Source organism: Trachymyrmex cornetzi, unplaced genomic scaffold (assembly GCF_001594075.2).
Source record: "Trachymyrmex cornetzi isolate Tcor2-1 unplaced genomic scaffold, Tcor1.1 scaffold498, whole genome shotgun sequence".
Lineage (NCBI taxonomy): Eukaryota > Metazoa > Arthropoda > Insecta > Hymenoptera > Formicidae > Trachymyrmex > Trachymyrmex cornetzi.
The window spans coordinates 43,540-57,473 of record NW_017299804.1 but is presented as its reverse complement, the minus strand read 5'-3'; the positions used below and the strand labels follow the sequence as shown (position 1 = coordinate 57,473).

Below are 13,934 nucleotides of genomic sequence, written 5' to 3'. Positions count from 1 at the left end.
ATGTCACATTTATAAAATTCAAAATGGCGGATCCAAGATGGCGGACGTAAAATCAAAAATTTGAAGTAACCTTATGAAAATTTTCATTTTGGCACTGTCAGTGCCAGCATCGCAGCCAATACCATGGCAAGAATCTAATCCAGCTAGCAATCCAGTAAGAAAACAAGCATCGTATGCTGCTGGCTTAAGCCCGGATCCTCATACAGGCAACAGCGCTTTGACACAGAGCGCTAATTGGTGAAAAGCCGGTTGTGGGGGTAAAATTTACCCCCATCATCCGTTTTTCACCAATCAGCGTTCGGTGTCAAAGCGCTGTTGCCCGTATGAGGATCCGGGCTAACACATCGAAAGCGCCTAGAAATGGCGGCGACCAATCACGGAGGCGTCGCCCCTCATGTCTCTCATTATAGGAACTCTAATGGTAATGCATCATTATTTTGACGTGATCTGGCCGTATTGTCTCTTCATTATTTATGGAAGCAGCCAATAAATAAGAAGAATTCGCCATATGTCTATGATCTCAGGTGTCGTCTACAATACACGGAGTAAGAAGTAAGAGTAAGAAATTGACCAATCACAGTCGAGTATTCTTCTCACATTCGACTGTGATTGGTCAATTTCTTACTCTTACTTCTTATTCCGTGTATTGTAGACGACGCCTCAGCATCAGGTCTAACCACTACAACTTGAATGCCAGTCTGTTCCGCAAGAATATGGTCCGCTTGAGCGCCTGTCCCTGCGGAGATCCTCACCAGGATATCAATCACATATGGTGCGTTCCGTATCGCGCATGATGTGCATGATGCATCCATTGTCCTTGTTTAACGTTTGGTGAGCAACAAGGATAAACGATGCATTATGCGCATCATGCGAGAAACGGAACGCACCCATAGTTTTTCATTGTCCTATCACCAACCCCAAATCAGTCAAGCTTACTACATTCATTGATACTACTTTCCCGAATATTCCTAGAGATATCTTTCCCTTAGGCCCAGTTTCACAACTCACGGTTAACTCTTAACCGAGGTTCAACTTATTTCTCATCTTTTTCCAATTCTAAAATTGAAAAGAGATAATGAATAAGTTGTTACCTCGGTTAAGAATTAACCGTCAATTGTGAAACTGAGCCTTATTAAAAAAGCCCTCGGCCAAATTGTGTCGTCTTCTTTTGGCATTCCTCAAAGCCTCTAACCTTCGCATTTGAAACTCCCCCGCCCGGCCCGCGTTTCCGCGAGGGACTTCACTCGGCCATACCAACATATTGGGTGCGTACCGTTTCTCGAATGATGCGCATAATGCATCGTTTATCCTTGTTGCTCACCAAACGTTAAACAAGGACAATGGATGCATCATGCACATCATGCGCGATACGGAACGCACCAATTATTTCTACGCTACTCTTTTCTTAATTCATGTTACTCGCCGCTTGGAGCGGCTATATCGTTTCTGGCCGTATCGACTCCGTGGTAGAAATCGAGGCCACTCTTAGCAAAGAAGAAGAAGAAGAAGTCTCACCTGCGCACGGAAGAGATCAACGAAGAAAAAAAAGTGCTCATTGTTATTTGACTATTATAACGGCGTAACCAGGCGTAACATACTTTTCTATTTGATATGGATAGTAATTACTATCCCACCATATATACATGGTAAATGTATATAAAACAGTCTACATAATATATTCGATTTTCGCAGTAAAATAAAAAATTTTCATCACACACACACACGCGCGCGCGCGCGCACACACACACACACACACACACACACACACAGACACCACTCACCAAAGTTATCTACTTCACTGTTCAAAATGAATAATTGTTTAGAAGACGCTCTTCACCTTCAATTTCAATGAAATTATGCTCATTCAACGCGTTTTTGCATGAAACGAAAGAATCTGGCAGTAAAATGTGTTTAGTCTTGCAAAGTGAAATATTAACCCTTATTAGACACCTTTGGTCATTTGTGCACATTTCTTTTCTTTGAAATACTAAAAGAGCATCTGATCACAAATACTGGTCTCTTTTCTATTGCTAAGAAAAAGTTTGGCATCTCTCTCTCTATATATATATATATATTATATTATATATATATAGAGAACAAGTTTTATACATTGCCGGCTTTAATTCGTGTGTATTTAACTAGAATTGACTAGAATAACTCCGAAGTTCAACTTGGAGTCACAAATGACATTTGTCGTGCACATTTTTGTAACTAAAGAAATTTTGATTTTTTTCTTTATTTTCAACTAATCTCGTTTGATTGCAGAAATATTTTGCGAATTATTAAAAAAGAATTTAACCTAGAGAGAGAGAGAGAGAACAACATATTAGATCTGTTCGCGTTGCTCGCATTTTTTACACTCGGCATCTTCGCTTTGTCTCTTTCCAAAACCAAATACATATCTATCTCATTTTAAGTGCAAAAATATTTGGGGATTTCATGCAACGCGAACAGACCTATTAGCCTTTGATAAACATGATGGTTTTTTTTGCACCCTCATATTAAATGTCTGTTATGAAGAACATTTTCCTAATAAATTATAAGTTTTTTAACACAATAGCAACAGTAAAATGCATTGTTTAAAATATAGATGCAATATATCTTCAATTTATAGCCATTCATATAAAAAAAACATCATTTCAGGTTATTAAATAAATTTTTTGGACAGCCGATACTTGAACTATTTTTTCTTTTGTAGTTTAGAATGACAACTTTAAGATATTAAAACATATTTTTTCTTTAAACATTTTTGTTTCAGAGTTTTACATTTTTGTATGAAAAAATACATTTTTCTGACTTTGTTAACTATATTTAGTTATAACAATTTATATAGTTTGTTATAAATATACAAATATAACTTTACAAATACTTTCTAAAGATGTCAAAATATACGTAAAAATTGTTTAATAATTTTTATATACTTGTAAAAGTGATGAAAATTAATTTAGAACACGAATGACCCAACGTGTGTAGTAAGGGTGTCCAAAACTAATAGTGAATTCGATCACTCGCACTACACTGGATCAGTGCATATTAAAAGCTGCTTTACATAAAATATCTTAATGTAGTGATACAATATAATCAACTTTGACAATGAAATTATACAATATATATTTTGTTAAATAACGTGACTATATCATCAGTAGATAGTTAATCGTTTAAAATATTTATATACTTTTACATTTAACTTTGTTAATTTCATGTAAAGCAGCTTTTAGTATGCACTGATCTAATATAGTGCAAGCGACCGAATTCGCTATAAGGTGTGTACTAAAAGAATTAATCGTTAAAGTTTAACTATTGTTAGGTTAAGAAATATGTCACATCAATGGCATAGAGGGTTACACAAATTCTCTGCTTTAATAACACAAATTTTCTGCTTTAACAAAAATTATTTTCTATATAATTTTTGTTTTTACAGCAGAGAATTTATGTTTTTAAAGCAAAGAATTTGTTTTCAAAGCAGAGGATTTGTGTTTATAAAACAGAGAATTTGTGTAATTCTCTATGTCATCGATGTGATAGATTTTCTAACCTACAATAGTTAATTTTAAGATTAATATCTCACTTTGCGACTGAGCACATTTTACTGCTAGATTCTTTTGTTTCATGCAATAACATGTCAAATGAGCATAATTTCGTTGGAATTGAAGATGAGGAGCATCTTCTGGATAATTATCTAGTTTGTGTAACTCTAACTCATAATACAAATTCTATATTTTCGTTCATTGTTGCTTCTAATAAGGCATCTACTGTATTTTTATAGGTTTGAGAAATGTGGGATTGTATCTAATATCAGAACACATCTGCGACAGAACTTGGTGAACGCTTTGAAATGCAAGGATCTGAAGCTGTGTAAGAATATAGAGACAAGGTCAGCAAAACAATATGTTTATGATATGTTAATAGCAGAGTATCTGTTTAGTCACAATTACTCCTTCACCCTGTCGATATTTGCTAGTGAAGTCCCACTTTTAGTAAACTTTTGTAACAGTGTGCCACAGTGCTCCTCTAATGAGAGTGATAGAGGCAGTAGTAGCAGGCATAAGTTGCAAAGTGATTACATAGTACACACTCTGGAAACTTTAGGCATTGATCCCAACAGGCCCGAGGGCCAATACATTATATCAAATTACATGAATAGTGAAACACCATTGTTGCTATCTATTCTGAGCTCGATAGCCTCGCTTGTTGCTGACACTCAGTCATCAACAAGAAGGACTATGTACGACAGGGAGACGCAAGCTAATTTAGCTTTGGAAGTAAATCTTGTAGAAGCAACAAAAATAGAGGCAATAAGGAAAAAAGTTATTCAACAGAAACAACTGTATGATAACGAGTTAAAGGCAAAGGAAAACAAATTAAAGCAGCAAGCCACAGTTATAAAGCATCAACTTAATTCATTAAATGCAAAAGTGGAAGAAGCTCAGGTAATGCCTTTAACTACTTATATATTTCATATAAAATATTTTACAAATGGTAAAACTGCAGAAAAGGGGAGCAACTGCCGATGTCCTTGACCTTGATATATAGATCTATCTAATTATGATTAAAAAACATTTTCCTTGCTAATAATTTTTACTTTTATGAATAATTAAACACTGAAATTCCTATTACCATTATAATACATAAAATAAATTATTACTCTGAAAGTAAAAATTATAAAAAACAAGTAAAGGTTTCAAAATAAAAATTTTTAAAAAGTATGGTGCACAAGTTGCCGATTTCGTGCAACTGAAGAGTGCGTTGCCACCAATACTAAATTATAGGATAAATATTTATGAAGTATAAGTATGATGTGAGACATATCTATATATGATCCCTACATATGATTCATGTTGATTTCCTATCTGGTTCACAGAGGATAAAAAATATATTTTTCACGTATTTGTAAATATATTGGACTGAACCAATGACTGACCAATCAGTATTTTCTTTATTCGTGAAAAAATTGCTTTTTCACGGAACAAAATATAATATATTTATATATTCATATATATTTTTTAAAGAAAATTGAATAAATTATTTAAGAAAATTATTATTTTAATGATTTATTCAACTTTATTTAAAAAAATACGTATGTATACATGTGTGAATGCATTATTTAAGATTTAAATAATTCTGTGAGAAAGCGAATTATACCGGAAAGAATCGTATTTCGATCATTTCTTAAACATTTTTTTGTTAGAAAACCTCCCTCAGTTAGAAAAGTTCCCTCAACGTTTTTCGAATAGACATTTTAACCTCGATTTTAACCAATCAGAAACATTTTCAAGAACCAGTTATGAAACGTTTCAGAGAAACATTTGTGAAACGTTTTTTAAACGAATATGTGCTGCTTGGGAAGTGCGTAAGGATGCGTTGGCTAGAGAATTGAAAAGTGTTTGAGACGTTTCGGGCTGTATTAAGGTGTTCAAAGTAAGATAACAGTGGGGGTGAAGATAGATAAAAACGTAGAAAGCCATGAAAAATATTCAGGACGTTTCGAGGAGTATTAAGGTATCCAAAAGAAGTACGAATAGGGATAGGGTAGGGGTGGGAGTGAGGTGGGGCGGGAGTGCGCATGGATGGGTAAGGATGTAGCAAGATATATCAGGTAATTATTGGCGTGTATTGAGGTCTCTGTAGTGGGTGGGAGGGGGATGGGAGGAATTCGGATGAATAGTGTAGGTGTTGGTATGTTGTGTGGAGGGTGCTTGAGAGTGTGTGTGAGCGTATTCGAGCATTAATTGTCGATTATAATCGAATCGTGGTCTCCGCGGACATCTCGATGGTTCTTAATTTTATTTTACTCTATTTTTATAGAAAAATTAAAATAACTCCCTAATATTCATCAGAGAAAAAATAACGACTTTCATTATATAATGGGATCCCGTGCTATCGATTGAGTCTATTACAAATCAAAATTTTACAAGCGACCTACTTTATGATTTTATAAATCACTTGTCGATGAAGTAATAATTAAGGGATGAATAAAAATAACGAGCATTTAATTCCCTTATTCCTCATCCTACACTGAATATGTTCTTTATATAATAATTCTCTATTTCTCACACACTGCCCCCCTCCCTCTCTTTCTCTCTCTCTCGATTGGAAACTATTCTATATCCTTCCTTGCTTACGTAATGGCTTTCCACGCGAAGCGACTCTCATCCCACCCACCTCCCCCTCTGCTTAGGGACGCACGACTTCCACGCGAAGCGAGTTTCACCCTACCTTCCCTTCAGAAGCATCCGACTTTCATTTCCCTTGACAGGAGGGAGGTAGGGTGAAAGTCGCTTCGCATGGAAATCGCGCACCCCGAAGCTGGGGAGAGAGGCGGGGTGAGAGTCGCTTCGCGTGGAAAGTCGTGCGTCCGTAAGCAGGAGGTGGAGTGAGAGTCGCTTCGCGTGGAAAGTCACGCGCCCCTTGGCAGGGGCGAGGTGGAGTGAAAATTGCTTTTCGTGGAAAGTTGTATTCCTTAAATTCGTCTACCTCATACCTCTCTCCCTCTCTAAAATTATCTAACTCTTCATATAAAGGCCCGTCTACAATACACGGAGTAAGAAGTAAGAGTAAGAAATTGACCAATCACAGTCGAATGTGAGAAGAATAATCGACTGTGATTGGTCAATTTCTTACTCTTACTTCTTACTTCGTGTATTGTAGACGACGCCTAAAGGGCTGCATTCAGGAATTACGCCCAGACAACTCTAAGCTATAGGTTACATTACATATATTATAGCAAAAATGCACACTAAAGTTATCTAGGCATAATTCCTGAACGCTGCCAAGCAGGGAAATAATTACTAACTTTGATTGTTAATAACTGTTTAACGAATAACGAGTGACGGCTAAAACTTATTGGGAGGTCACTCAGGGTCACGACCTTGACATTTTGACAACATATGTCAAGGTCAAGATCGTTGGTTGCTCCCCTTTTCTATAGTTTTACCTTATAAATAATTATTTGTATATATTATTTCTTGATAATCAATTTTGTAATGGATAAAGGATTCTTTTTTTATTTTTAAACACCTGTGTGTGTGTGTGTGTGTGTGTGTGTGTGTGTAAGTTTTCACTCTCTCTTAGAAGAAAGTCAAGTCCTAAAAAAATAATTTAAATATCTGGAGACACGGTAGTGTCTCGGCGCTAATCTTATATTACTTTGGATACTTTGGAGCAAGAGACGGGTGGCAGTATAATGCAGTGAAATATTTTATCTTTGTTCAATATTGAAAAACATTAAGTATGTAATATAATAATGATTCACTGTGTTATATTCTGTTATTTATGTCTTGCTGAAAAGCGTTGTGTGTGTGTGCGTGTGTGCGTGCGTGCGTGTGTATATTGTGTATGTATATATATATATATATTTTTTTTTACACACACATATTTATTTGTGTTACTTTCTGTATATAGAATTTAATGCAATCTTTGACCCTGAAAGAAAAGCAATTGAAGGAAGAAAAAAACAGCAATGCACAATGTGTCCTGCAAAAGGAAATAGAACTATCTATGAAACAAAATTTCTTAACACAAGAAGCTAACAGGTACTTAGTAAAAGCAAGAAAAAAGATAATACAAATAATAAGGAGCATACAGCCACAGCACATCTTACGTTTCTTATTATTTGTATTTGTATTTTTAAGCCACCTTTAAGAATTTAAAAAAAGATAATTTCTAAAAATATTAGAAATACTTGATAGGTAATTAAACAATAGTTACAATTTCTAATTTCCATATTTTTTTTTTCTTCTGGTTTTTTTATTCTACTCATCTACTTATTATCTTAAATATTTTTATTTAAAATAAATTAAAATAATTTTTGTAGATTGCAAAGAGAACGAGATAGTTACAGGAAGTTCGAAAGTGGCTTGAACAAACTGCAACGAGAGCTCGTTAAAATGCAGAAGGAAATGTCACGAAGCACATCGAATCAATATGCTCAAAACAATCTCAGAGACATTTATGTACAAACTGATAGGGAGAGCCGTACCATAATGGATGAATGCAGAACTTTACAAAGGGAGAAGTTGGAGTTAACAAATCTGGTGAAAATGCAACGATCAAGGATAGAACAGATCACACAGCGCAGCGTCCAGTTATCACACCAATTGAAGGAAGTTCGTTTATTACAACCATTCGAAATGCCAGTTCCTGTGACTCGAATTGTCAGCACAAACGCAATTGTCAGTGAAAGTAGTTCTACCGAGGATATTCTTCAGGACGCCAAGACGCGGCTAAAGCGCTTAGAAGAAGAGAGTTCCAAAGCCGATCAGTATTTTTGTACTTTCGTTAACACCTCTTCGTAGCAAATAAGACATTTCAAAATATTATTTACTATTTATTATATAATATATTGCATGCACAATAACCAACTTTGAAAATTACACTTGACGCACATATGCGAAGATAGTGATTTCTTCACTCTCAGAAGAAAAGACTGAATTGAAACATGTATCAAAAAGTATCGAACATTTAGATAATTTATTTTATGAAACTGGATGTTAAAACATAATATACAAATTACTGATTATCCTTTTGCTTTATTTTGAATTCTACGTTCATTACATGCAACATCAAACATAGCATAGAAAATGTTAAGTCGAGCTCCTTTCCGTTGTTGTACATCATCTTCGTTTCGGATCTGAACTCCTTCTGGTGCACTTGAATTAAGGATCATATTAAGCACTTGTATTTTATGTGCATAGGATAAATCATACAGTTATTGAGCAGTTAAGGATTTTCTTTAAAAAAAAGATAATGAAAATTATAGTTCTAAAAAAACAATATATTTGTGTTAGAAAATTCAAAACAGAATGTTATAAATTTCATAAACGGAATAAAATATTAATAACAGTTATATTTGAGTAATGTAATTAAGTGTTAAATATTATTTTCATATATGTTCATTTATAATCAACAAAAATATAATTAATAAACATAATTTTAATATTCGCTGAACCATGTTAATACACATACTAGCAAAATTTGTTAATTAAAATAAGAAAATGTCATATAAAAACTATTTACTGTACTCAATAATTGTACGATTCATTCTATGTACATAGTACATAAGCTATGTTAACACTTAATTAGCTACAATGTTTAATATACTGTCATATCACATCAAGTATCACAAAAATGTTCTAGTCACATGATATTACATAACATTGGATGCGGTCAAGTTGCCGCTACGAATGCTTCGAAGCATTCGTAGCGGCAACTCGACCGCACCTATTATTATATCAAATCAACTAGTTGTAAAAAAAACATAGTTGTAAAAATAACAAGAATAATATTTGTACTTAATTAAATTTGATGCATAAAAAAGGATATTGTTTATCACGACTTTCACGTCCTTCGCGTTCATGAGGACGATCCTTTGTGTATGGAGATTTTTCCTGAAAATATATTCTTGAATAAGTCTCCCGAATGCCATGATTTCTTGCGACTGATAATGGAAGAGGGGAACAATTGTCATCTACACTTTCTTGTCTTTTTTTTTGCTATTGCCGCCCATTTTGTCCCTTTAATGTACTTGAAGTAGACATCATTATCAACTATGAAGTAACAGAAAATTGTTAAGAAAATAATAACTTGATTTTTTGTTTAATAAAACAAGCCAGCACTACAGAAGTAGCATTACAGTTTCTATGTTAGAAATCTTCTGATACACACAATATGTGTGTGTGTACACTCAAATAAAAAAATTAGAAATATGCGTGTTTCATAGGATGTAGAGCTGCAAATATATTTTATACATTTTTCTACGTGTTTAAATAACTTTCCAATGTATTAACATTTTCTGATCCAACGTTTTCATAGTTGGCTATTTGCACATGCTGCATCTTTCTTATAACTAAGCATTTTTATTCTATATACCTTGTTTATCTCAAAATATTATTGTAAATATGTAAATATTGAAGCACATTATATAAGAGTTAAAAATTATGTATGCATAAAATAATAAAAATTGTATGTGTAAGTATATTAAAATAAGAATTCAGAAAAATCAAAATTAGATTGGATTCTAGATATTAATCGGGATAATATTGAAATAAGATTTATATCACTCTCTTCTGTATATATTGAAGATTTCAAAAATTATAAAAAAACAGAAAAAGCAAAAGTTAATCATAGAATGTAGAAGAAAATTAGCAAAACGAAAATCAAAGTTTATGATGCAACTCAAGAGAAAATATATAGTCAACTGCTTATTTTCTTAACCGTTTAAGGAACTGATTTTAAGTGAACGTCTGAAAACAGGATAATTTCGGAAATTTTTTGTAATTAAAGCTGCTGAGTAGTCACGGCGACCATGTTGAAATCGTGATGCCATAAGCGAGAAATGACACGTTGATTTTTCTTGCGTGCCATTTGTGAATAAAGAGAAATTGGATGAAACAAAATGATGAGATCGCTTTAAAAAACTAAATCGACATTAAAAAGGACATATAAGAGTCAAATAAATACTTGAATATAAATATATCACATAAATACAAAGAAATTTAATTAAAGTTTAGAAAAAAGTTCTTTTTTATTATAGATATGGACGATCTGTGTGCCGCGATTCCAGATCAAATGATAGATTCATTTTTTGAGTGTTTTAATTCTGTTCATGATCGATTTCAATTTACTCTAGAGATTGGTGATAACTCTTAATTTTCTCGATGTTAAGATAATGATCATTGATGAACAATTAAGGTTTGATTGGTATCAGAAACCAACCTTTTCGGGCAGGTTCATCAACTTTTTTTTCAACCATCCCACATTTCAAAAAAGATAAATAATTTTTAATTTGGTGGATAGGACCTTACTGCTTTCTAACGAAGAATATCATTTGAAAAATATAAATTTTATAATCAATACGCTTTTATATAATGACTATCCACTTGATTTTATTTTTGACATTATCAACAACAGAATTAATAGCATTCATAAAAGAGAATTTAAAATACGGAATAACAAAGAAAATAATATAGATCCTGATAACAATGTATCTTGGTTTGTGATGCCTTTTATCCCAAGGCTCACGGATAAATTCAAACATATGCACAATGATAACATCAAAATTACATTTCACAGCACTAACAAGCTAAACAAGTACATTAAAGTGCAGAAAGATAGTTTAGAACAATCAAAAAAATGTAACGTTGTCTATAAGATCTGTTGCAATGAATGTGATGCATCCTATGTTGGACAAACGGGCAGACAATTAAAAACAAGGATTGCAGAACATCGCAAACATATTAATTGGAACACGACTACCCGTTCTGTGATAACAACATAGGATGTAAACGCAACATGATTTCGATTGGGATAACATTAAAGTTTTAGATGAAGAACCATGTTAAAATAAACGTTTGATCTCGGAAATGCTAAATATTAAAAAACAAACGAATAGTCTTAATCTTCAAACTGACACTGAAGATCTTATTAAAGCATATATTTCTATTATAAACAAAGTTTGACACTGGCGCTATTGATGTCATACCATTCTATCGGTAAAATTTTAAATAAAAATCAGTACGTGGTGAGATGTCTTAGTGAATACATATCTCGGAGCAGTCTTTTAAAACTACATTTTTTTTACAATTTATCTTTACATTTTGGACTGATAATTATCACTTCACGAGCATGGTTTATTTTATTGTTTCACAAATTATCTACGACTTTTTTTATATATATTTGACCACTCTGTTATCTCTGAGTCTGATATTTTTGACTAATTTTTGATTATCACATTGAGATGTTCGAATGTACGGTGAGTGTTCTCATAACAATTTTATCTAACATACGGTTTTTCTCGCATACATCAATATTAATAGTTTTCTTTTGGCAATACATGCAATATCTAGAAATTTCAAACTTTTGATCTGTAAATCGTTGAGAAAGAAATTTTGGTTCTAGACACCCATCGAGCATTCAAAAATTTATCAAGGACTATTATGAATTAACGAATATATATGGATATCTTGAGGAATAATTATGGATCATCTGAAGATGGCTTAATAATAAGCTGAAACATGTAATGGTTTTCTAAACTTTAATTAAATTTCTTTGTATTTATGTGATATATTTATATTCAAGTATTTATTTGACTCTTATATGTCCTTTTTAATGTCGATTAAATTTTTTAATATTTGAGAGTCCTGTCTATTTTTCATTATCGCTTTAAAAAAGTTATAAAAATTGAAGAAGACCCCCCTTATCTCCCCTCACAGTCAATAAATAATCATAAAAGACACGTAAAGTGAAGGCTTTTTTGGCATGATTTGACAGCTGTTGAAAGTAGTGAAAAATATATAAAATTCCGGGAAAAGCACGTAATAACAAAATGGCACGCAAAAAAAATTTCGATGTTATTTTTCACGCAGTAAGTTCAATTATTTATCGAGGTGAGGCGCTGTGACGCACGCACACGAGTTTCGTTGCGTTGTCAATTTCCGCTCTATGGGACAGCACCCTATGGGATGCCGCACAGTGGGAAAAAAGGTTCACTTTTTGAACAAAAATCGACTGACAGTAGTACAATTCTTAACCGATTTTGATGTTTTGTTTTAAATTATTCGTTATAAAATTTCCTATATCGTCGAACCATTTTGCATTTGAAAACTATTTAAAATACCTATTTATTCATTTTACATTTAAAATGGATTCGAAAAATCTATTTTGCATTTTAAATACACTTTTTAAAAGTATTTTACAATTAGTATTTTAAATGGAATTTGAAAGGCATTTTACTCAGCCCTGTCTTTATGCATACATTTATACGGCTATGCAAGTTTGTGTAGATATACTCTAATGGCGAATTCGATTGGAAGAATTAGTGCGCACTGGTGCATATTAAATCCGTTATACACTGATTTAATTTGAGTATAAAAGTAAAGTGTATTGAGTATTTCAGGATTTAATCGATTTCTGTGTTTATGTATAAACATATCTTTACGTTATTTTGTGTACGACGGCTTTAATACGCACTGAGTGCATCCAGTCGAATTCGCTATAAGAGTGCGGTCCACTTGGCGCTACAAATGCTTCGAAGCCATAACCTAAAAAGTTGCAACAGTTTTTTTTCTATGGTTTTCGGAATGCAGCCTACTCCTCACCAAGCGATTGGTCCTTATTCATAAATAAGAACCAATCACTCAGTAAGCACGCTGCATTCCGAAATCCATTTAAAAAGTGTTGCAACCTTTTAGGGCAACTTTTACCAAGCTCCGGTTAGCTTAACCAGTCTAGTAACTTTGCAGTATTCTGACCGAAATAGATGTCGGAGAAAAAATGCGAACTAAAGAGTTAATATATTTACATTTACATTTATAATTTCTCTCTTTGCATTTTTTCTTCGTCTGTTTCGAAACCTGCAAAGTTACTAGACTGGTTAAGCTAACCGGAGCTTGGTAAAAGTCGCCCTTAATCGGCAAGTGTATATGGGCTCGTGCTTGTGTGTGTGTGGCTATCGGTTTCGCCAGGCTGCCGTCTGATTCTGTGTCGCCACCGTCAACGCAGAGTAAAATAAGTGGAAATTCGATTTAAAGTTATATCTAATGTGTATATCTCGAAGACATAGAGAATGGACTGCGCGATTCGTATCTAAGTAGTTGTTAGAGGCTTTTAGTTAGTTGTTTTACGCGCGCAGTTGTTGATTCGCGCTACCGCGAGGGCGCGCAATATCCTCTGACTATCGATGTTGGTATCGATTACGAACAAGCTAAGGAGATTATTATTATATATATGGCGAACGCACGCGCTAGGCGCCAGAGAGGAAAAACACACGTCTGTACAAAGTTATTAAAATAAACAAAGAACAGTTCGCTTCAGTGTACGAGGATTGTACCTACATATTGCGGCTTCGATCTATTTCCATTTCCTTCCACCATTCGCCCTATACTCACATACATAACAAGTAAATTGGCGACGAGGATGGGATAGGGCCACCGCATTCG

General features: G+C 33.6%; 1 protein-coding gene across 3 annotated transcripts; it reads left to right on the top strand.

Moving 5' to 3' along the window:
• The first annotated feature begins 1,501 nt into the window (after positions 1–1,501).
• On the top strand, positions 1,502–8,314 carry LOC108765516 (spindle assembly abnormal protein 6 homolog). 3 transcript variants are annotated; one of them, XM_018514277.1, is made up of 5 exons: positions 1,502–1,646; positions 3,767–3,874; positions 3,995–4,430; positions 7,402–7,532; positions 7,814–8,314. In XM_018514277.1, exons 1-5 carry the CDS (start codon positions 1,612–1,614, stop codon positions 8,292–8,294), a joined length of 1,191 nt encoding a protein of 396 aa, XP_018369779.1. In that variant the 5' UTR covers positions 1,502–1,611; the 3' UTR covers positions 8,295–8,314. The 3 variants fall into 3 exon arrangements, with proteins under 3 accessions (XP_018369779.1, XP_018369778.1, XP_018369780.1); XM_018514276.1 differs by having other exon boundaries at positions 3,767–4,430; XM_018514278.1 differs by lacking the exon at positions 1,502–1,646 and adding an exon at positions 3,549–3,688 and having other exon boundaries at positions 3,767–4,430.
• Positions 8,315–13,934: the final 5,620 nt, after the last annotated feature.

What these genes read in the sequence shown, in the direction of transcription:
- LOC108765516 (XM_018514276.1), top strand. Translation starts at nt 1,612, where the DNA reads ATGGATAGTAATTACTATCCCACCATATATACATG. An exon ending in CAAAAGTGGAAGAAGCTCAG is followed by an intron (nt 4,431 to 7,401) that starts GTAATGCCTTTA and finishes TTCTGTATATAG; the next exon opens with AATTTAATGCAATCTTTGAC. An exon ending in TTAACACAAGAAGCTAACAG is followed by an intron (nt 7,533 to 7,813) that starts GTACTTAGTAAA and finishes TAATTTTTGTAG; the next exon opens with ATTGCAAAGAGAACGAGATA.